Source organism: Mus musculus, chromosome 15 (genome assembly GCF_000001635.26).
Source record: "Mus musculus strain C57BL/6J chromosome 15, GRCm38.p6 C57BL/6J".
Lineage (NCBI taxonomy): Eukaryota > Metazoa > Chordata > Mammalia > Rodentia > Muridae > Mus > Mus musculus.
This window is the reverse complement of record NC_000081.6, coordinates 73,094,076-73,115,703: the sequence shown is the minus strand read 5'-3', so window position 1 is coordinate 73,115,703 and position 21,628 is coordinate 73,094,076. Positions and strand designations below refer to the sequence as shown.

The following is a 21,628-nucleotide window of genomic DNA, read 5'->3' as shown; positions in this document are numbered from 1 at the left end:
CCCTGAGTAGGCTCCCGCACTTCTTACTTGGCATGGCAGTACCAGCGTCATGCCCAGCTGAGCCTCAGCATCAAACCGTTCTCTACCACTTCCCTACAATTAATCTTTCTGAGCTTTTTCACATGTGCTGCAGTCAGCTCAGTGCCCTGGCATGCGTGTGCGTGCGTGCGTGCGTGCGTGCGTGCGTGCGTGCGTGCGTGCGTGCGTGTGTGTGTGTGTGTGTGTGTGTGTGTGTGTGTGTGTATAGTAGGTGCTAACCAGACTTAACATCACTGTTTATTTAATCCGGATTAAAGGGGTAGAGTATGGGATATGATATAGGATGAGACCCCATTTGCATCATGTGTGCTATGCATAGTTCTTGGCTGTGGCTTTCAGGTAGTATCCAGGGTCAGGATCTCTAATGCCAGAAAAGACCCGAACAGCCAATGTGCTTGGGGTCTGGCCCAGGTCTTGGGCTCTACCTGGTCATTGTTGGCTTTGTTTTCTCTGAGTCACTGTGTGCAGGGTCCTCTCTGTAGGCTTCGGAGACTTAGGCAAATGCATTAGTTACACACGTGCACACGCATACACACAGTTCATTGGATTGACTTAGAGGATGCAGTCTTAAAACAAAGGCCAAGAATAATTTGTAGTTGTTCAGTCTACAAGACTAGAGGTCTCGCCGGGTGTGGTGGTGCATGCCTTTAATCCCAAGGGAGGCAGGGGCAGGCGGATTTCTGAGTTTGAGGACAGCCAGGGCTATACAGAGAAACCATGTCTCGAAAAACCAAAAAAAAAAAAAAGACTGGAGGTCTCTGCGGTCCCAGTTCAGTTCTAGAGTCCAGGAGAACTGGAAGCTGCTGGTCTTCAGTCTAGTTGGAACCTGCCTGCAGTAACAGGAATAGACAAACTTGCCAACAGCAAGCAGGCAAAAGGTCGAAGGCTGCCACTAAGAAAGAGGTGTGACTCGGATTTTAGTGGGTCTCCCCACCTTTAATGATTCGGCAAAATCCCTCAGAAGCTTACCTCATCAGCTGCTGTGGCTTGGGTTGATACCAGCTGTGGGTGAGTTGACAACCAAGATCAGAACCAGGCTTATCAAATTCTAAAGAGCAGAAATCTATGCTTATTCCTGGTCCCCTCGATTCTCCATCAATAGGACAGGTTTCTGTTCATGTTGATTTATCTCTATTTATGCCAACTTGAAATATTTTTTGAACAAGGAGTTTGGCAAGGCTTAGAGACGATGCTCTGTAAGCTTTTCCGAGGAGTAGCTAGCCACCTGCTTCCCAGAAGTCCAGGGCTCTTCCCTGTGTGCTTTCAAGGTATAAGGAAGTGCTTTCCCCAGCCTGGAAGTGGGCAGGCCCTAGCTGTAGCTGATCCGTTTACTTTTGGTCCCCTAACCTCAGAATCCTGGCAGCATTGTGGGGCTCTGACTCTCTGGTTGCTCCTTCAGATGAGCCCTAAAACAGCCAAGTTGCTTCACGGGGCTGTGACCTTCCTAGGGATCTAAGACTGGGGATGCTAACTCTTTGATGGGCATAAGGCAATTTGGAGACGTGTTTGCTCCTAAAAAATCTAGAGGCACCCCCCCCCCCCAGTTGCTTTTTACAGGTAACCCAACCCCCTGACACAGTAAGGCTCAAGGTTGCCTTTTTCCCGTGTACCATGGGGCAAGTATCCCATCTTGAGAAGGGAGCTAGCAGTACTATCTGCTGTGAGGGACACTGGGAGATGCTTCTTATAGGCCAATCTCCAGCTGGACCCAAAAGAGGGACACCTGGAGCCCTTGTCCCCTGCTGACCGTGTCTGTCCACAGGTCGTGGGCAGCATGGACGCACACCCCAACCGCTACTGTGCCACCGTGCGCGTGCAGCAGCACCGACAGGAGATCATCCAGGACCTGGCTGCCATGGTACGAGAGTTGCTCATTCAGTTCTACAAGTCCACCCGCTTCAAGCCCACCCGCATCATCTTCTACCGCGATGGCGTCTCCGAGGGCCAGTTCCAGCAGGTGGGCCGCTCTGCCATCCTCTCTGCCTCTGTCAGTCGGCTGCTCAGAGTGGGAAGGCGGATGGTGGTGGTGTGGTCTGTGTCTTAGGAGGTGTCAGGTCTCAGGATGGGGGAAGGCAGGAGGGAAGTTTTGAATATAGGCCTGGGCAGTGGAGACCTGGGTGAGGATAGAGCCTCAGTCAGGCCAGGGGATATGAAGGCAGACTGGGAATTTTTACCTGCCCTGGGCCTTTCTAAGATCTGAAGTGCTGGAGAATCGACTTACTTGCCTTGACCACAGGCTGAAGACATGCAATAAAGTACATTTGCTTCCTATTTAGGGCAGAAGCTGCAACTTTCTCCTCTTTAGAACAGATATTCATTGCCCTAGGAGTACACTGCCCTGTCTGGTTCAGTTCTTTCTGGCCGAGTCTCTAGTGCTGTGTTCTGCAAGAGCTGTGTTGACAGCTTCCACAATGTACTTACGTGACCTCAAACCCTGTTGCCTCTCGGTCCATCCCCCTGGGCTTTCGATCCTTCCCAGTGCTTCTCCCTTGTAGGAAGGCCGGGCCTGTCATTCTCAGCTCCACTGCTCAGAGTACCAGAATCCCCACAACTTAACTGTCTGCGCTAGAATTCTACATATATTTTTAAAACATTGTAAACTGGTAGAGACTGTTAAATCTGGGCAAGGTCAAGCATGATGGTGCTGCACACCCTTAGTCCTAGCCCTGAGGAGGCAGGGGCAGGTGGATCCAGGCAGGCAGAATAATAAGACTTCGATTCAGATAGGCAGGTAGATAGATAGATAGATAGATAGATAGATAGATAGATAGATAGATAGATACATACATACATACATACATACATACATACATACATACATACATACATAGAGAGAGAGAGAGAGAGGGAGAGAGAGAGAGAGAGAGAGATAGGGCAGAATAATAAGACTTTGATCCAGATTAGACAGACAGACAGATACTGTCCTGCCACAATAAAAAGCCACTATTTCTGGTACTTGTGTATCAAACTCTTCACATGAGGCCTTTAGTACAGGACCCACAGTTGACAGGAGGAAGGAAGGAGCATTGCTGGGTACTGTGCAGTACTGAGCTCAGGGAGTTCTGGTCTGACTCAAGTGAGTGCTTGCTCCATTTGTCTTTCCTTTCCTCTCAGTAAGCAAGCAAGTGGCAACTGTCTCTGCTGCGCAAGCCCATAAGTCTTCAGGAGCATTGAGATCATGATGGATTCCAAGCCAAGCGGTCCCTATGTAGGGACTTGACTATAATTTACTATCAAATCTATATAAGCTAGAGTCAACTAGGCAAAGGGAACCTCCATGAAGAAGTTGTCTCAATCAGATGGCCTGTTGGTGTCATGTCTGTGGGACATCCTCATTTTGCTGTGTGATATAGAAGGCTCAGTCTACTTGGGGCAGCACCGTTCCTAGACAAGTGGGCCTGGGCTGACTGAGAAAGCAAGCTGAAGTGGATATATTGGTGCATGCCTTTAACCTCAGCACTGAGGAGGTAGAAGCAGGTAGATCTCTGAAGTCAGGACAGTCTTGTCTACATAATGAGTTCCAGGCCGGTTAGAATAAACAAAAGCACAAAAGTGTACATAAGCAAGCTAGTTAGCTGAGCAAGCAGCAAGTACTGTTCTTCCATGTTTTCTGTTGTGTTCCTACCCTTCCTTCCCTCAGTGATGGGATGTGGTTTGGAAGTGTGAACTAGGAAACCCTTTTCCTTCCCAAGTTGCTTTGGGCCGGTCTTTTTATCACGGTATCAGAATGAAACTGGGCCAACTGTCGGAAGGCAGAGTGGTATACCTGACCCAGTGCTGGCAAGACTTGGAAAGCCATTCCCAGCGTGCAAGAGGCATCTGACGCCTGCCTTTGTCCTGCAGGTTCTCCACCATGAGCTCCTGGCCATCAGAGAGGCCTGCATCAAGCTGGAGAAGGACTATCAGCCAGGAATCACGTTCATCGTGGTGCAGAAGCGGCACCACACACGCCTCTTCTGCACAGACAAAAATGAGCGGGTGAGTCAGAGCCCCACGGCTGCCACAGTTGATGGGGACCCAGGCTCGGGTGTCTAGCAAGGCTCTGGTGAGGAGGGTCCAAGCACGAAATGTCATGTATCTAATAAATGATGGGAGAGGTGGTTCAGAAATAAATTGCCAGGACTTGTGACGGGGCTCGGGGGGGGGGGGGGGGGTGTCTGGCTTGGTTGGCAGAATGCTGCCTAGCATGTGCTAGGTAAGACCTGGGTTTGATCCCCAGCTTTGCATGAGCTGTGACCCCAGTACCAGGAGGTAGACACAGCAGCATCGAGAATTGAGGTCATCAGTGGCTACAAAATGAGTCTAAGACCCTGCCCCAGAAAGAAAGGATGGGGAGGAGCAGAGAATTGAGAGAAACCAGCCATTGAGGGTGGAGGACTGGGCAGTCAGAGTGTGAAAGGATGGAGTCAGCCTGAGGCTCTCCACAGAGCGTGCCTTTGACTGGGAGCATACACATCTCGCGCGCTCCATCTGGAGAAAGGTAAGGGTCCCCAGACATGCGTGTACGTGTGTGCGGGTGTCCACGTGTAGAGACCAAAAGACAAACATAAAATGTCATCCTTAGGATAGGCAGGATGACCAGCAAGCCCTGGGAATCCTGTTTGTGCCTTTGCAACCCCGGGATTGTAAGAGTGCCACCGCACTTGGTGTGTTTATGTGGCTTCTTGGGTATAAATTTAGGCCTTTGTGCTCACGTGGCATAGCAGGCACTGTGCTGACTGAGCCGTCTCCCAAGACCCCAAAACATAAGCTCTGCATTTCTAACAGCACAATGAGGCACACATCCATGTATAAAGACAGCAGCTTGAGAGACATAGGCTGTCTAGAAGGGCAAGACCTCAAGTTGTCTACCAGACCTTGAACCCAGCGCTGTGGGTCCAGACCCCTCAGGCCTGGGATCACCACATTGTTGCAAGACGGTCATTGCAGTTCAGCTTTGCCCAATGGCCTCCAGTGTAGCCCAGTGTGTGTTTGTAAGTGTTGTGAAGTGACTGAGGTATAACTTGCCACAAAGAAAGAAACCACTTACCAGTAAACACTGCAGCTGAGGTCTCCAATGGCCCCAGTGTTGCATCCTAAAATGATGTAAAGAGGAAAAAAAAATCACAACAGCAAAAGCTTGCAGGATTTCAAAGGGAAATTGACAAATACAGTGTCATGGGTGGATGTTGTGACACACCTCTGTTGGAACCTGAACCAGGCAGGAATGAGTGGGAGGGGCCAGAAGAGCTGCAGGTGCTGGATTCACATGGAAGGACAAGAAGTCTCAGGTGGTTTCCAAACCTTGATCTCATAGAAACCATATGTTTTGATCATTATGCAAATGAAGTTTAAGAATGCTTGACACTATCGCTTTGCTGCCTGCCGCTCATGCATTAAAGATAGAAAGGAGACGACAGAGCACTCACAGCTGAACAAAACCGAAAGGTTTCATACCAGCTCAGCTCAGCCTGGAGACTCGAGTGCATTTATTATAAGATGAGAAATGGCCCTGCAGACCATGAAGGGAAGCTGTGGCGCCTGAAGCTGGGTCCCTTTGCAGCTCCGTGTCTGTTGCTACAGGTATTACTGCCTGCAGGCAGCTCTCCTCCCTAGACCAGGCAATAATGAGGAAGCAGATTCAATCTGCCTCCTTGGATGCCCGGGAGGAGGGAGAAGATGCGCTCTGGGGAAGCAGGCGGCATCAATTTCCTTGGATGGTGACACTTAGCCAGGGAAGTCTGAAACGTGCCACAAATGCTTATGGAGTTAGGTATATTTACAAAATCATCTCTGGAACTAAACCCAAAAATTCTTTTTTAAAAGCTACCCATGCCAAAAGTCTTGGGATCCAGAAAGCTTATGGGCAGGCAGGTTTCCCACACAGACCTTCAGCTCTGAATCCTCACAAAATGTGGCGGAAAACAGTCAAAGGAGTTCTGTACTCTGAATATTAGTATTAGTCTTGGCTTTATGGTGGTCAGAAGAGGATGTCAGGTAGCTCCCTCCCTCTGACACTGAAACTTGTGGGTGGCTGAGAGCAAGCGTGTGGGTCTGGACACCCATTCAGTCCTCTGCAAGAGCAGCAAGTGCTCTTCACCACGGAGCCGTCGCCCCAGTTCCTAGTTACAGAGTTATTTTATGAGGTTAGTTTGCAGGCAAGTTTCAGCAACCCTTCAAGGAGTAATGTTTTGTTACGACCTGTGATATCACAAGTCTGCAGTCCTAGCTTCCAGGGGCTAAGGCAGGAGAGACATCAGTTCAGGAGTAGACTTGGGTGTAGGACAGAGGCCTTTCTTGGAAAGCAGACAAACAAAAACTTGTGCAGTTTAGAAAAGAGTGAATTTTGCACAGATTTGGGCACATGACACTGAAATCCAGGACAGAGGGTCTGAGTTGTGTCTCCATCTGTTTCCCTGGACCTGCCCACAAGAATAGACTATTGGGAGGACTGACCAAAGGGCATAGCACTCGGTCCCTGGTGTGTTTATTGTTAAAAAGGAAGTGCCAGGGATGGGAGTTCAGATCCGTAAGCAGCCAGGAACACAAAACTGACAGTTGTCCATTCCCTGAGTGCTCTGGGAGATTTTGTGTAGGAATTGTTTAGCTGGGCATAGTGACACAAGCCTGCCGTCCCAGCATGCAGGAGGCTGAAACAGGAGGATTATCTTGAGTAGAGTCCAATCTCAGTGAGCTCTGGTCCAACCTGGGCTGCTACAGTGTGAGAGCGTGTCTATAAATACATAATAGAAGGATTTATGGCATTATTATTGCTTGTGCTAGCAAGAAAAGTAAAAAGTAGCCATACCCGGGTGGGGGGGGGTTTCTCCCTCTTTCTTCCTCTTCCTCTCACTCCCCCTCCCTGTCTCCCTTATTCTTTCTCCTCTCTCTAGTTGAAATATTAGGCTGATGGTGGTAGTGTACAGTTCACTTCCAGCACTTAGAAGGTGGAGGTGGAAGCATAAGGAGTTGGTCTCATCCTTAGCCTCATAGAGAATTGGAACCTAGCCTATGTGATTGGAGCCTGTTCAGACAGGGCCTTCAGTAAACAGACTGTGCTTGACTGTAGCATCAGGATACAGTGTGAACAATAACTCTAGCCCAAGTTAAGCTGTGGAGATCGTTGGTACTTACCAGATTTTGTCTGTGCTGAGAAACGGGTGTTCCCGCTGACACACTGCCACAGCTGATGAGCCCTCTGTGCTGTTGCAGGTTGGGAAGAGTGGGAACATTCCCGCAGGCACAACCGTGGACACGAAGATCACCCACCCCACTGAGTTTGACTTCTACCTGTGCAGTCACGCCGGCATCCAGGTGAGGCGGCAGGCTCCTTTGACTGCCTGGGATGTTTTGTGGCTCTGCAGACAGGGCTCAAGCTTGCTCTGTGGCCAGGAGAGCTGGGCACTCACCTGGGGTCCAGAAGAGATAGGAAGGGACCAGTGTAGAAGTGGGTGTGGTGAGACCAAGATGTAAGGAATAGTGATCTGAAAGGCCAAGGGATACAGCGTGTTCTGTGCTGACCGCTAGTGAGCTAAAAGGTGGGACTGACTGCAGGAGCTGCAGCGGTGGGGCCTGGAGGGGCTCACGTTCAGCTAGCTGTGTGCTGACCACCAAGAAAATGCTAGGACAAGGAAGTACTGGGATGCTCCTCAGCAGAATCATGCCATCTTACCGATGGTAGAGTGAGGTCTTTGAAGACTGGTTAATAGTGGCGGGGAGGAAGGGAGGTGCCAGCAGTATTTCTGCTGGGTACATCAAATATTCTCAACTCCCACTTTCTGGATGTTAATATGTAGCTTTGATGGGAGATTTTTTTTTTCTTTTGGTATTATAAATAAAATACTATAGAATACCTAGCATACCCAGAGGGCGTTGTCTTTGGCTCAGCTCCTTCTAAAATGTTTTTTTTATTGCCTCATCAAATGCATATTTATGGGGTGTGATGTGCAATGTGATTTTTAGCACATGTATCACACCTCTGATGACAGGGCTTCAGACTTTGACCAGTTCTCTGTATTGGGACATTAAACATCCTCTCTGCTGGCTCTCTTGAGTCTTGGCCACATTTAATGTTACTCATCGAGCTGGGTGTAGTGATGTAGGAAGCTGAGGCAGAAGGATAGCCTAAACTAATGCTGCAAGGCTTGGAGGGAGGGAGGGAGAAAGGGAGGGAGGGAGGGAGGGAGGGAGGGACAGATGATTCTTCAAGCCTCCCAAGTGCTAGGATCCCAGGCATGTGCCACCATGCCTGCCTTAATAGGAATGCTTGTTCTTGGTAAGGTCTTATGGTGCGTCTTTCTTGGCCCTCTAATCTCTTCCAGGGGACAAGCCGTCCTTCCCACTACCACGTGCTTTGGGATGACAATCGTTTTTCTTCTGATGAGCTGCAGATTCTGACCTACCAGCTGTGTCACACCTACGTGCGCTGCACACGCTCTGTGTCAATACCCGCGCCAGCTTACTATGCTCACCTGGTGGCCTTCCGAGCCAGGTACCACCTGGTGGATAAAGAACATGACAGGTGAGTGTCGCACCTGGCAGGGGGTTAAGACGAGGCTGGCTTCTCAGGGGCTGTGATGGTTGCTTTCCATACACGTCTGGTCCCAGTGCCTTGCTTGGTATCCAGGAAAGACTGCATCCTTTTCCTCTTCTCTCCCATGTCTCTGCAGCGCTGAAGGAAGCCATACCTCTGGGCAGAGCAACGGGCGAGATCACCAAGCGCTGGCCAAGGCGGTCCAGGTCCACCAGGACACACTGCGCACCATGTACTTTGCTTGACCTGTTGTATTGTTTAGCGATTGTGTACCAAGTTGGATTCACACGAGACCAGCTACACTCAGACCAACAGATGCCCAGCCCTTCTGTGACAGCCAGCATCGAACATGAGACGTCTTTGGTTTTATTAGATCCTCCGTTTTCCAGAATGCCTTCCGTCCCAGATGTCAGACTTGGATTTTGAGCTGCAGGCCTGTATGAGACCCCAGTGTAGGAAACATGGTTTGCCAAACCTATAAGCTGCTCACTGAGAGTCCCGTTTCCTAAAAACAAAACAACAACAAAATGTCCTAAAACCAGTCTATGAACTCTCAGGGCTTTAAAACACTTTAATTTATTTGGTCATCCAATTTACTTGTTTTTAACACCTGATTCTCACTGAAACCGATGGGCTCCATCTAGCTGTGAAGGCTCTGAGCATGAAAGCCACACCATTTCCATTGGGGTTTTAAAGCCTGGCCCTAAGAAGTTGTCACTAATGTTGAGTTCTAAGGGATGCCATGCGCCCTGCAGCCCCAGGGCGTATGGCTGCTAGGTCTCCACAGTGTCTCTCGAGGTCACTGCCTGCCCTCGAGGCCTGAACAAAGGCACAGTGGCCAAGGAGATGGTCACGTGTGTTTACGGCAGTGACAAGTCCGAGAGATTGGCAGACAAGTGCCATTTTGATAAAAATTTATTTAAAAAGAGAAAAAAAGACAATATACTGACAGTCTAATCATAAGATTTGTCCTGTAGGACTGTGACATTTATTTTCCAAAGTTTCTAAAGAATACGGGTCTGTGGTGATAAATACAGTACAATCCTTTTTCACTGTTAATGTCTTTAATGTAAGAGAAGAATATATGTATCTGGTTTGCAGTATTAATGTGGTAGGTAGATGCTGTTTCCCTTTCGTTGACGAGGGGCGCTTCTTGTGACCTGCTTCACATATCAGGAGCTGTGTGGAGCCTGGAGACAGTCCACCTCTTGTGGCTTTTAGTGCTTAAGTAGAGGAATATGCAACTGGCTTCATGTACCAGCGATGCCCCCTCCTCCCTCCCCACCCCCAGTGTGGACTGTGTAGCCTGTACCTCTGGAAGGACAGTGCGCTTGCCAGTAACCTGCCGTCCTCCCTGCCTCGTCCATGTGTGTCGCTCAGCCGATGAAGCACAAATGGAATTTATTTATTCTTCCATTGCTGGGAAACAAGTTCACGTAAGAGTGCACTTCTCTCAGTGTGCAGTTATGGAAGGTGGGTTTCATAGGATCTATGCACTGAAGTGGAGAGAGAGCTGCCCATAGCGGCTCTGCCAGCATGGGACTGGCAGGTAGGAATGGACTGTGCCCGAGGACCTGACCGTGGGCAAGGCCAGCAGGGAAGGCACAGACTTTCTCTGGGTGTTGTTTGCTTCTGGGCCCCAGTGTGGGTTTTCCAGCCCAGAGACCATTGAACTGAGAAGGGGCCACTACGAGTGGCTCTGCGGATGGCAGCAGCCACGTCAGTGTGTGTGTCCTGTGGGGCTTTCTGTGCTTGTCCCGAAGCTGAGCAAGCATCGGGCTCGCTCCGTTCCACATACGCGTGCGTTCCCAGAAGGAGACGAGCCTTCTCTTGTGTGCTGCTCTGTGCTCTGTGGGTTTTTTCTACCCCTGCTGATGGGCCTCATCCCCCAGCTCTGCGTCATTTACCTCTGACCCTGTGGAGGAGGGAGGGTGCCCACCCTCTCCCCTGCCATGGCACCTCATGCTAGAGGACACAGTACCACCTTTGCCCCGTTCCCCATCTGCTCTGGAGCTGGTGGGAAGGGCAGACGCAGTTACCTGGGAAGTCACACCCTCAGCAGGTGTGTGTATCCGTGTATGCATGTGGGTGTCTTACTAATGACAATAGTCTCTTCTTGCTGTGTCTTTAGAAATCTTTTAAAGTAACAGGACCCCCCCTCCCCCCCAGTCTAAGAAGCACTGGGACTGCCTGCTATCCCATTGGCAAGTGGCACCTTCTCAAACTGTTTCCAAAACGATAGAAAAACACTCAGTTGGCCTAACATGGTCAGGCTAGGGAACTGGTTAAACTAGTGAACTTTTAGAATCTGAAATTGGATTGTTTTCAACCATTCTTAGAACCGCGTGTTTCTAAGGTGTGTCTTCAGCCCCTTGCCATGGGATCTTAGTCATGCAAGTGAGTTTTTTAGAATGCAGATTCTCACCTGCTGCCAGCTTCTTGGATCTGGCACTGTGTTCGAGGCCACCCCTCAACCCCCACCGTGGCTCTGTAGGCGCTTTCTGAGGCCGTCCCCCCTTATGATGCCAGGGGGACAGGAAGGAACCCCTATCAGAGCTCACACCTAGGAACACTTGTGGGCTGGGGCAAAAAATCTTGAGCTGGGAGTTTTGTTTTGATCACCTTGAAGGATAGGTTTTCTTTCTGATGGGCCAAAGTACTGGAAGCAAAGTACTTTCTGTAGTAGCCCATGCTTACTTGTGACACTTTTAATATGAAATGTATCCCCAGACCAAATGTCCCTAATTGAGTTAGATACACACCATTTACATGTCTGATGGTGCAGAGCTCATAAATGGCTATAGTTCCAATTTCTCAGGTAAATAATTTTCCCCAATTCCCGCCCTCCCCTTATTATTAAGATTAGTTTCGAGACAGTGTGAGACCTCAGAGTGCGGTAGCAGCTCCGGCCATCTTCTGCAGGAGCCAGCTTTTTGTGTGTATCTGTACCCAAGACTGGTGACAGGTGCCGTTTTCTCCTGAGGTGATACCTGGCCAAGTTTGACGACTGCCCACTTGCTAGCTGTGTTCCCAACCCCACTGTTAAGTAAGGTGTGCCTTGCTTTAAGCAAACTGAATGTGATTGTGTTGTGCTCTGTATCCATTTGGAAGGAAAACTAGGATGTGCCTGTCTCTTTAAGAGAGGCTACCCAATTAGCCTTTCATGGTGGGACTCTCCTAGTAGTACACTGTAAGATACTCACTCTTAAAAACCCATCATGACATCCATCCCTTTACCACTGTGTGCACCATGCAGCAGGTCCCTCCCTCCCCAAGCTGATGAAGCAATGCAAAACTCTAGAGAGACATCGAGGCCCCATTCCATAGATTTAGCCCTTAGTGATACTAGCAAAACTCCCACCCTGTCACTGCGTGTTTTAAGCCCAGATTCTCCTAGTCCCCATCAAGTCTGAAACCGAGCACGCCTGTACTTCTAGTCAGGGGCTGTTGGGTTTTGGCTTCCTTCTCCCTTTTGGGGAAATCCTCACATGCACACTTGATACCACTTTGGGTCTGCTCTGCCTTCTCCAGATTTGGCCTCTTGGCCACTCCTCACACCCACCCGCTTGCTGGCCTCCAGGCCACAGGGCACTGCCAGTGAGGAGACTGCTAGCTCCGTGCTGTCTGCAGCTGGCCCAACATCTGTATCCTAATGTTTACCTGTCACCGAGCGGCGCTTGATAGAAAGATGGCCCCTGCAGCGGGCTTGGGCAGGTTTGGTTTTTTTGGTTTTGGTTTTGTTTTTCCATTGTCTTGTTCTTGTGTTATTTTATTGGCTTTAAATGCAAATGTTGCTATTTATTTTTTCCTCTCTCTCCTGCTCTGGTTTGACTAAGCTGATCTGGCTATCCCAATGCATGTGGTACCTGATAGATGGATATGGTAGAGATTATTTCCCCTGCCTTTTATAACTGTCCCAGTGTTTACCTTCAGGCTTGCTAATGCTTTATTTTTGGAAGCCACAGATGTAGTTTTTCTGGATGAATTGCTTTTCCTATAGATGCAGCGGTATGCTTTTGCATTGATCTGCAGGGTGATTTGAATTTTATTTTTACAAGCAGTTTTTCAATCAAATTCTATATTTGATACAATGTGTTAAGGTTAGACCAGCCCGAAGTCATGCAGCTGGGGACCCCTGAGTGTCCAGGAGGCCTTAGGGCTGGGTGGCCTCTCTTGGTAGTCCCTGTGGTGGTAGCACTGGTCACAGGAACCTGCAGGGTCCTTCAGCATGGCCCTGAACTCTTGGATTGTTACAAGGATTTTTTTTTTTTCATGGGCATTTTGCTACACAGACAGTGGACAATCCCGGTGGCCCCAGACAAGCCATAAGCAACCTTTCTGTGACCTCCCCCTGACTCATCTCTCACACCCATGAGAAAAGGAATGTGCCCTGAGTAGAAGCTACACTTCCTTGGTGTTCATCTGCCTCACTTGTGAATGCAGATATTTTGTTTGTTTTAAGCCCTTCCCTGCAGTAACCATGCTGGCTGGCTCTCACATAGGCAGAGCACACGTGACTCTTGTCACAAGCGCCCCGTTGCAGGCATGCCGACTCCTGTAAGTTGCACTGATCTCTCAACAGTTTCCTTTATTGCGTCCAACTCCCCATCTGCTGTACTCATTTGAAGTGATTGTAAACAGATTCACAGTGGCAAGAGTGGGACATTGCCTCACGTCTGCCATCCCAACACACATTTCAGTATTACATGCTCGAGTGTGCGGGCTGGGCTCTTACTCTCTCGAGCATTGTGGGCTAGCCTTGTCTCAACACTCTGACAAGAAGTTCTCCCTCTCTATACAGGACAGCATGCTCTTTGAGACCTGAAGGCTTGAATGTAACAGATTAGTTAGGAGTCTTTGTGGCGCTTTGGTCTGTTTAGTTTTCTTGTGATCTGCAAGGCCCCCCAAAAGTATGTCCTTCTAGTTCCGTGTGGCCTTTGTCAGCATGGACAGCATATGAATAGCCCAGTCAGTGTTAACAGGCCATTGCTACATTCTTTGGTCAGCCCCTCAACTTAAAGTTGTGAGGTCACTGCTGTGTCAGACTGTCATTTGTGGTCCATCCATGGGAGACCTAAAGCCTGGTGCAGCCCTTTATGCCATGTGACCTTGCTGGGACCTAAGTACATGGTCTGTTTAGCCCCACGTGGACTGTCTGTAGTCAGGGTGCCCAGAGTCTGAAACAAAAGGAATTATTACACTCAAACCGCGGGGGAGGGGGGTACTGGGGACGGACGGACAGACAGACAGACAGACAGACAGACAGACAGACAGTGCCATTGCAGACATTGCAGAGCCCTCCCTCACCTTGTGTCTTTGGATTTGTTCAGCCATTTTATTTGTCTCAAGTTGAATGTACCGGCTTAGCCAAATCACTACAGAAGGTGGTTTCTTTAAACCTTTTAGACAGATGCATAAAAGCTACCTCTGACTTCTCATAGATTTGTGTTTGCTCTGAAGCATCGCTATCCACACTGAATATAGCCAAAATATCGCCTGAATAAACCGAGTTACGAACTCCTCTGTTCAGTTCTGGCTTGAAAATGTGTGAGTGCCATACTGTGATCTGGGGCCGCAGCTCCTCTGCTGCCACTGACCCAGGGACTCCTCAGCACCACCCAGCTGCAAGATCCTAGCGTCCGAGAGGCTGGTAGACTGGCTTCTCTGCATGGGGAACGTGCACCCTCCAGGCTGGCGGGCGTGACTGCGCAGGGCCGCGTGCGGCTGAGCCTGGAGATGGTCTGTTCCTGCCTGGCTTTGCTTTCCTGTTGAATCGTGTAAGAAGGCATCTTTACCCCTGCTTCTGAATGGATTGAAAGTGGCTTTCCTGCTCTCTCCTCCCTTTTTGTACACTATAAACTCATAAAGGTGCTTCAACACCGACTCTTGTGCAGATAATGTAGTTAAGCAGTTGCATGGATTCAGATAGTGCAGGCACAGCTGACCTTGGGACCCTGGTGAAAGTGAAGGACTGAAAGCCCTGCGCTCCATTTGGAAGGAGCAATGGGCTCTGCTTGACTAGAAGGTCCCTTTAGTGTTGGCAGAACAGAGATTTGTCATGGGGACCTGCCACCTCTGACCAAGCTGTCCTGTGGCTGTCTGCTTTGCTGTCCAGGAGGTCATCCTCTTACATCATGGCTCCACCTGCATCTCCTTGGCCTCTCCACCTAAAGTTTCCTTGGAAAGTCAGCATAAGATCCCAGATTTCCCTGTTTAGCTTGAGGGACAGATGGACAGTACCATGAAGGGACAGATTGACAGTGTCGTGAAGGTCGGTGCCTGGGGATTGGGCTGGGCTTAGGGGAGCTCTTCTAAAGGTTGTCTCTGCGCCCTCCCCAACCTCCCCCACATACACCCCCATTGTATTGTTTTGGGGGGTGTCATCTTCCATTCTTTTGACTTGGACAGCTCAGTACCCTTAAGAGCCCTCACATATTTCTCTGTGTAGAGAACCTGAGGCGTGGAGGGTGGTGGGGTGTCTGCAACACCCCTGACCTGCACCCCAGGTTACTTAAATCCCCTGACTTGGCTGGAATTTGAAAATCCAGGGAAGCACAGGGTGCTAGATATGTTACACTTAGGGTCACACCCAGGTGCCGTGGTGTAAGCCACAGCCCTCAGGGCACCAGCACAGAGGCAGCCAGCCTCCCCACTCGTGACATTTGGGAAGGATACTAAACAAGCCAGAGCCCTGGCCGCTGCAGTATTCAGCTAACACTTCTTTTTCCCGGTTGAAAGGAGAACACTATTTGAAACCTTCTAATGCCCTGGTGGTTCTAGTTCCTCCGTTCCTGAGGGCTAAAAGGTTGAATGAGCTCCTGTTTTGCTTAGAGCTGCCTTTATTTGAGTCCATTTAAAGGTGAAGCACGGGACTGTCTCCTCTCCCTGAGTCACCAGCAAGTAGGTGCGGAGACCCTTCTCATTCAGTCCTTTCTGTATCTTCAAGCGCCCCAACATCAGTGGGATCACGAGAGCACCCACATCAGCCATCAGTGGAGTCAAGTATACATATGGGGACAGAAATTGGCAAATTTACAGGTTGTAATGGCCACTCCAGCCTGTGACAGGGCAGGCCCTCCATCCTGCACAGCAGGTGGCCTCTGTCCTACCTCCAGGCACTGGCTTTACTATCTGGACACCTAGTTGAGAGCCTTGAAAGTCTGTTCTTGGTGTCCTTTTAGAATCATGCTGGGGCTGGTCGTTAGTTGACCCTGCCCAGAAGCTGTCAGCCCTCAGCTCTTTCTTGCAAACTGTGATGCCACCTTGTAGCCTACGGCTGTGGAGCCCCGTCCTGGGTTCTTTGTGCCCTGAAATGCAGGTGCACCTCTGCTGGGGGTTGGTGGGGCACTGGCAAAGGCTACTTGCTGGCCTTGTGTTCTCTGCCCCTCAGCAAGACTGTCTGTTGTAGTGGAAGTAGGTTTAGAGGGATTTGGAATCATGTCTTTGTGAATCGAGTGTGACGTCATCAGGGGTACGGTGCTACTTGGTCCTAATGTTTTGGAATGCTTTTCCGTCGTTGTTACTCCATTGTTACTCTCTGTTCTATGACACTGAGGGAGACTGCTCACTTAGGTGTGGTGTCACATAGGACTCCAGCTTTGATGTGCTGTGCGGGTGGTGTGATTATCATCTCTGACCTTCTGAAGCCAGGGGTGGTACCCATCCCTAGCTCAGTCTAATTAAATCTTTCCTCCCTGTCAAGTGATTGCTTTGGGTGGTTTTAACAGGAGTAGTCCAGTCTGGATATTCTATTTTCTTAATTACATAGAAAAGGCCCGTGCAGCACTAGCTGCAGACAGATAACACATTTAACAATTTTGGTTCCTCTTCAAAGCCAAATAGACCTATGTTGATTAAACTCCAAGAGGGTACAATTCAGCATTAAATTAAAATTTGAGTTGTGAATTTGAGAGGGAATTTCAGTATAGTTGATAAAGTTAAGTGGCAAGTGAGTATTTATAAAAGTTATAAGAGAATAATTGTAAGTTTCTGTACAACAATTTGGCTACTGCCTCATAAATACAGGAAGAGACCGTAGCCCTGAATCCGACTCTCTCACCTCCCACATACCTTGGACTACCTGCCTAATATGTATTTGAGGGGGTTTAACCCTTGGTTTTATCAAATTTTCTAGTTTTATTTTATTTTTATAAAATAATTGAAAAAGAACCAAAAAGGAATCCAGAAGTTCCCCAGTGGCTCCTCCCCCAGTCTTAATCCCCTCCCCCCCACACACACACACACACTCAAATGTTTTAGAAGACATTTTGAATCAAAATGTATTCCACCCATTTAACGTTTGCTACTTTCTGAGAAGTGGAGTGGCTACGAGGGCCTGTTTCAGATGGTACTCTGTATGTCATGGACATGTTTGTACCTGTACAGTGGATCTGTGTGACGACGTCTTGTGCTTGCGGTTTAGAAACCACGCAGTGCTGTTTTGTAAATTGACAGTTTCTGTGTAAACTATTATTTATATCCCTTGGCCCCTCTGTATAATTTTTCATTTGCTACATGGATTGTATAATTAATTATAAAATTATAGTACCTGCTAAACCCAATTCTGAGGCTTCATGTCATTGTCTTTGGTTTGATACCAGTCTGATCGGGAGGCTGCCCAGGCCTTGCGCAATACCAGTAGTGATGTTACTTAAAGTTAAGCCTTAATCAGACAGTGAATTTGTGCATTTCAGAGTATGCAAAAAAAAAAAAAAAAAAAAAAGCAGAGTGAGTTTCAACTGCCCAGGTCAAGATGTTCAACCCTAACTAACAGGTTCCTTCTGGAGTGAAAAAGTCTAATGGGTTCCCTCTGGGGTGAAAAAAGGGCCGTTACCCGGGTTACACTCTTCCCTCCCACCTGCGCTCTCCCATGTGGCGTGATGAAACTGATCGTGTGCATTTCTGTGGCAGTCTATCTAGAGACCTTTGCAGGGTTGTCTTCAAATGTCTGGTTTCTCTCCTCTGGTCTGTGACGAGCGAGCGTCTACTGCCGGGAGCACAGCTGGGGCGTAGGTTTCACCAACCTGCTCAGCGGCCAAGCTCTCCGCTGTTACTGCCACCTGCTATTGCTTCTGCATAGATTATAACAGATTTGTGTCGGGTAAAAGCATCTTCAATCTTGAGGTAAATTAGAGGGGACCCAGCTTTCTTTTACAATGTGGATCTACCTCAGTTAAACAGTTGGGTGCTATTAACTAAGTCTGTCAAATTAAATTGGAAAGTAACCAAACAGTGGGACATAACTAACTCCACGTGAAACTTGAAGACATCATTTCCGTTTCTTTAATAATACTTTTTATTTATTTTGTGCCTTTTATGTTAACCCTAATGCGTTTTTTAAAATTCAGAATAGTCATTTTTCTCTTGCGTGTGGGGAGCCCAACTGACCATACAAGCAGCCATCTAACTGCTAGAGTATACTGGGATCCTAACCTACCCTCTTGGGAAACGGAGGGGGAAAATGTGTCCAAGAGCAAATTTCACACATCACATACCCCAGCTCTTACATGCTTACCTTCATAGCTTTCGCTTCATTTCTGTGCCATCTGAAGGGGCAACCCCCAAAACTGACACTCGAGTGCTTTGTCTCTGCTTTTTCAGCTGTCCGTGTCTCTCTTCTCTGGCATGTTTTCTATAAGACTTTCTTTCATAAACAGCAAGTGGACTGTTGTCGATCCCATCTCCTGGCTTGCACAGTGAAGGTGCTAAACGCCAGGAGCAGAGGCGGGGGCAAGCTCACGGTTGTCTGGAGGCCAGGCCGGAGGCGGGGAGGATGTGCACGATGCGGCAGCCCGCGGTTTATGAAGTCAGGAACACTCTGGTAAGAAAATAAGATCGGAGATCGATAACTTTCCATGCCTTTATATTTGGCAGTTTACAACTTTTCCTACTACGGCAACCTTTTTGCCATAATTCTTTGGAGGTAACACAATATTTTGAAGTCTTATGAATTTGATTTTATACCAGTGAGAAGTCAAAGTTTTAGCGGTCTTTCCTGTAGTGTATGGTTTTACTCTTTTAAAGTCATCTCTGGATTTTAGAAGAGAACCTATTGTACTTGGTGGCTCCAAAAGGTGATTTGGGGAGCCCTGTCCCTTCCCTTCTTGCTCTGCTCCCCCCCCCCCCTTTCCCTTTGCAGGGTCTCAAAAAAGGAAAACAAGAAAAAAAAATGATGGTTCTAGTTAGATTTGTGGGGGTTTTTTATTGTTGGTTTTTTTTTTTAAGCTTCCATCAGGTTGATACTTAAGCTATATTTTATAGAATAAATCCCCCTTTAGTATGCTGCATATGGATATGAAGCTCAGAGCTGTTGCACTTTCTCTGTAATCAATGCCCTCCAACTGGCTCGCTGGAAGCATTTTCTTTTAACCTAATGTGTACTTTGGGCAGGTGATGAAATTTACACAGGTACCTCAAGTCAAGACCTGCGCGTGCTGCATTTGGATTTTTGGTTTTGTTTTGTTTTGCTTTTCTATGTATCATTATGTTTTACTTAATTTTGTTCTGGTGTTATGCTTTTTGGACCCCAATAGTCTGTTGAAAGAAAAACCTAAAAAGTTAGTATCCTTGTTTTCTCCCCCCTGCAGTATGTGGTTCTAAAGGTCACCCCCCCCCCCCATTAGGAATCTCCCCCAAGCACACCCGAGGAAAAGGGTACGACGGGCGCTTCTCAGCGGGCCGTGCCATTGAGATCTTTTATATTCATGCTGCTTCTAGTCCCTTCTCCACATCACCTAAGGGTGGGTACCTCCATTGCGATGTTGTGGCATCTTAACTTTTACACACAGACCTCATGGGTGTCCACTGAGGAAGTAGTATGAGCCTAAAGACACTGGCAGCGTGCAGCCTGGCCTGGGAGTGGCGGCCTTCGCATCTCTCTCTCTCTCAGCACTCAGCCACGCTGACCTGGCCGGGTGGTCCGCGTGGACAGGACAGCTGGTGAAGCAAGCCGGATGCTCAGAACACTGCGCGTCTCCTGTCCTGTTTTAAGCTTAGCTGGGTCCTTTGTTTTCACAGCTTCCTAGGTTAAATAGTTTGCACTATTTTTGCAATAAATTCATGGGAAACCTAATGGCTACTTATGTTGTTGTTCTTACTGTGTGTATAAACTAACACTAAAGGTTTGCTATAGTGTTTTCTTTTCACCTCCTTATGTAGCCCCATAACATGCACAGAATGCTGTAAACCTGATTAAGATATGATGTGGATATTTTATAAAGTTATTTTGTATGGTGTCGATTTTGTTTTGCCGCATAGTGTGTCAGCAAAAAATAAAATAAAATAAAATTCCTCGTATTTACAGCTGCCTATTCCGAAGGTGTCCAGTTACTCACTGTCTGTCTCCCTGGAGAGTGCTGTTAAATGCACGGGCTGAGTCCAGTTTCCCTGATAGAGTGCACCTTTCCCCCGGGGCTGGGTCCTGTTCTGCAGAGCCAAGGGCTGTGCCCAAAGGGTAGACTGGCTCCCGGAGTTCTGCTGTGGTTGATGAGCCCCCAGGCAGGAGAACATTGTGGTGTGTGAGGTGTTAGAACTGAGTCTTGATTGATTGATTTTTATGCCTGCTCTCTCCTGAGCGGGGTAAACAATACAGAGCTCTCCAGGCCCTGGAAGCCTCTCTCCTGACTGATCTGACCTGTGAGCCCAATTGACAGTGTGCAGGTGGTGTTGGAAAGACAGGGGAGAGATGCCCTGAGAAAGCCCAGACAGCTGAAAGTCCCGAAGACGAACGGAACAAGATGGCAAAACCCGTGATCACAGCAGCAACGCTCTGTGCTCTGTTCATCCAGTCTTTTTTTTTTTTTTTTTCCCCTACTGGGGCAGAGGGCAGCTCAGTGGTTGCCATGGTAACATGGGGATGGAGATGATGGCAAGAGATTTTTCAAGAGGGTGCTAGAACTGTTCTTAATGGTGGTCACATGATTGCACGTGACCAAATCTGTACACCAGAAAGTGGATTTTTAAGTGGGCTTATTTTAAATCATTTTAAAAAGCAGACGTGAGAAGCAAAGTAGGCAGAGAGGATTTTGCTGCCTTTAATCCTAGCACTCAGAGGCAGAGATGGGAGATCTCTGAATTCAAAGCCAGTCTACCTGGTCTACAAAGAGTTCTAGACCAGCTAGGGCTACATAGTGAGACACTGAAGGAGGAAGAGAGAAAATGGTGGTCATTAGCAGGTAAGGGACAGAGAATAACTATGGGGTAGAATGAGAATATTTTGGGTGGTCTGTGAATTGATTTGTAACAAAGTACAAGTGAACAGCCAGCAGGATTGGCAGACCCTTATTATCCCTGGTATTTGGGAAGTTGAAGCAGGATCACAAGTACCAGGCCAGCCTGGGTTATAGACAGCAAGACTAAAACACAAACACAATGTGTCTAGCTTTATAGACCATAATAGATGATTGTACTGGATATACATAAGACAAAAATGAAAAGTGTCCTCAATGCTCAGCTTGTCTAACACCCTTACACGGTGGACTGGCTGGTTCTATAAGTTTGATACAAGCTAGAGTCATCCGAGAGAAAGAAAGCTCCATGAGGTAAGCCATTTTCTCAGTGATCAATGGAGGAGGGCCAAGCCCATTGTGGGTGGAATCATCCTTTGGTTGGTGGTCCTGGGTTCTATAAGAAAGCAGACTGAGCAAGCCAGTAAGGAGTACCCACACACATACACACATGGCCTGTGCACCAACTCCTGTCTCCACGTTCTTGCCCTGTGTGAGTTCCTGTCCTGACTTCCTTTGGTGATGAACATCGATGTGGAAGTGTAAATTGAGTAAACCCTTTTCTCCCCAACTTGCCTTTTGGTCATGGTGTTTCATCACAGCTACATACGCTCTCAGACACTGAAGACAGCTGCTTCAGTTGCATATGATGGATGGGTGGATAAGCTGGGGCTCTTCTCTGGAAATGAAACAGCTACTTACTTGCTGCTGCTGTTTGCTTTGGTGCTAAGAATGGTCCCAGAGCCCAGTGTGTGTGTGCTAAGCACATATTCTACCAGCATCACAGCTCAAGCCAGAAAAGCTCACTATGAAATTTCACAAAGAACCTAAAACCACTTCAATGAAGCATATT

At 48.2% G+C, this 21,628-nt stretch overlaps 1 protein-coding gene and 1 long non-coding RNA gene across 2 annotated transcripts in view; one reads left to right on the top strand and one right to left on the bottom strand.

The window, feature by feature from the left end:
- Ago2 (argonaute RISC catalytic subunit 2) overlaps positions 1–14,079 on the top strand; it is an 83,323-nt gene extending 69,244 nt beyond the window's left edge. Inside the window, exons 15-19 of the mRNA NM_153178.4 lie at positions 1,802–1,996; positions 3,883–4,017; positions 7,231–7,332; positions 8,340–8,539; positions 8,688–14,079. Coding sequence (NP_694818.3) covers positions 1,802–1,996; positions 3,883–4,017; positions 7,231–7,332; positions 8,340–8,539; positions 8,688–8,796 — 741 coding nt within the window. The 3' untranslated portion in view covers positions 8,797–14,079. The remainder of the gene's footprint in view (positions 1–1,801; positions 1,997–3,882; positions 4,018–7,230; positions 7,333–8,339; positions 8,540–8,687) is intronic.
- On the bottom strand, positions 219–7,231 carry Gm31725. The gene is made up of 2 exons (XR_384166.4): positions 5,069–7,231; positions 219–2,152 (listed from the first exon to the last, which is right to left on the bottom strand). It is a non-coding gene; the product is annotated as a predicted gene, 31725 (long non-coding RNA).
- Positions 14,080–21,628: the final 7,549 nt, after the last annotated feature.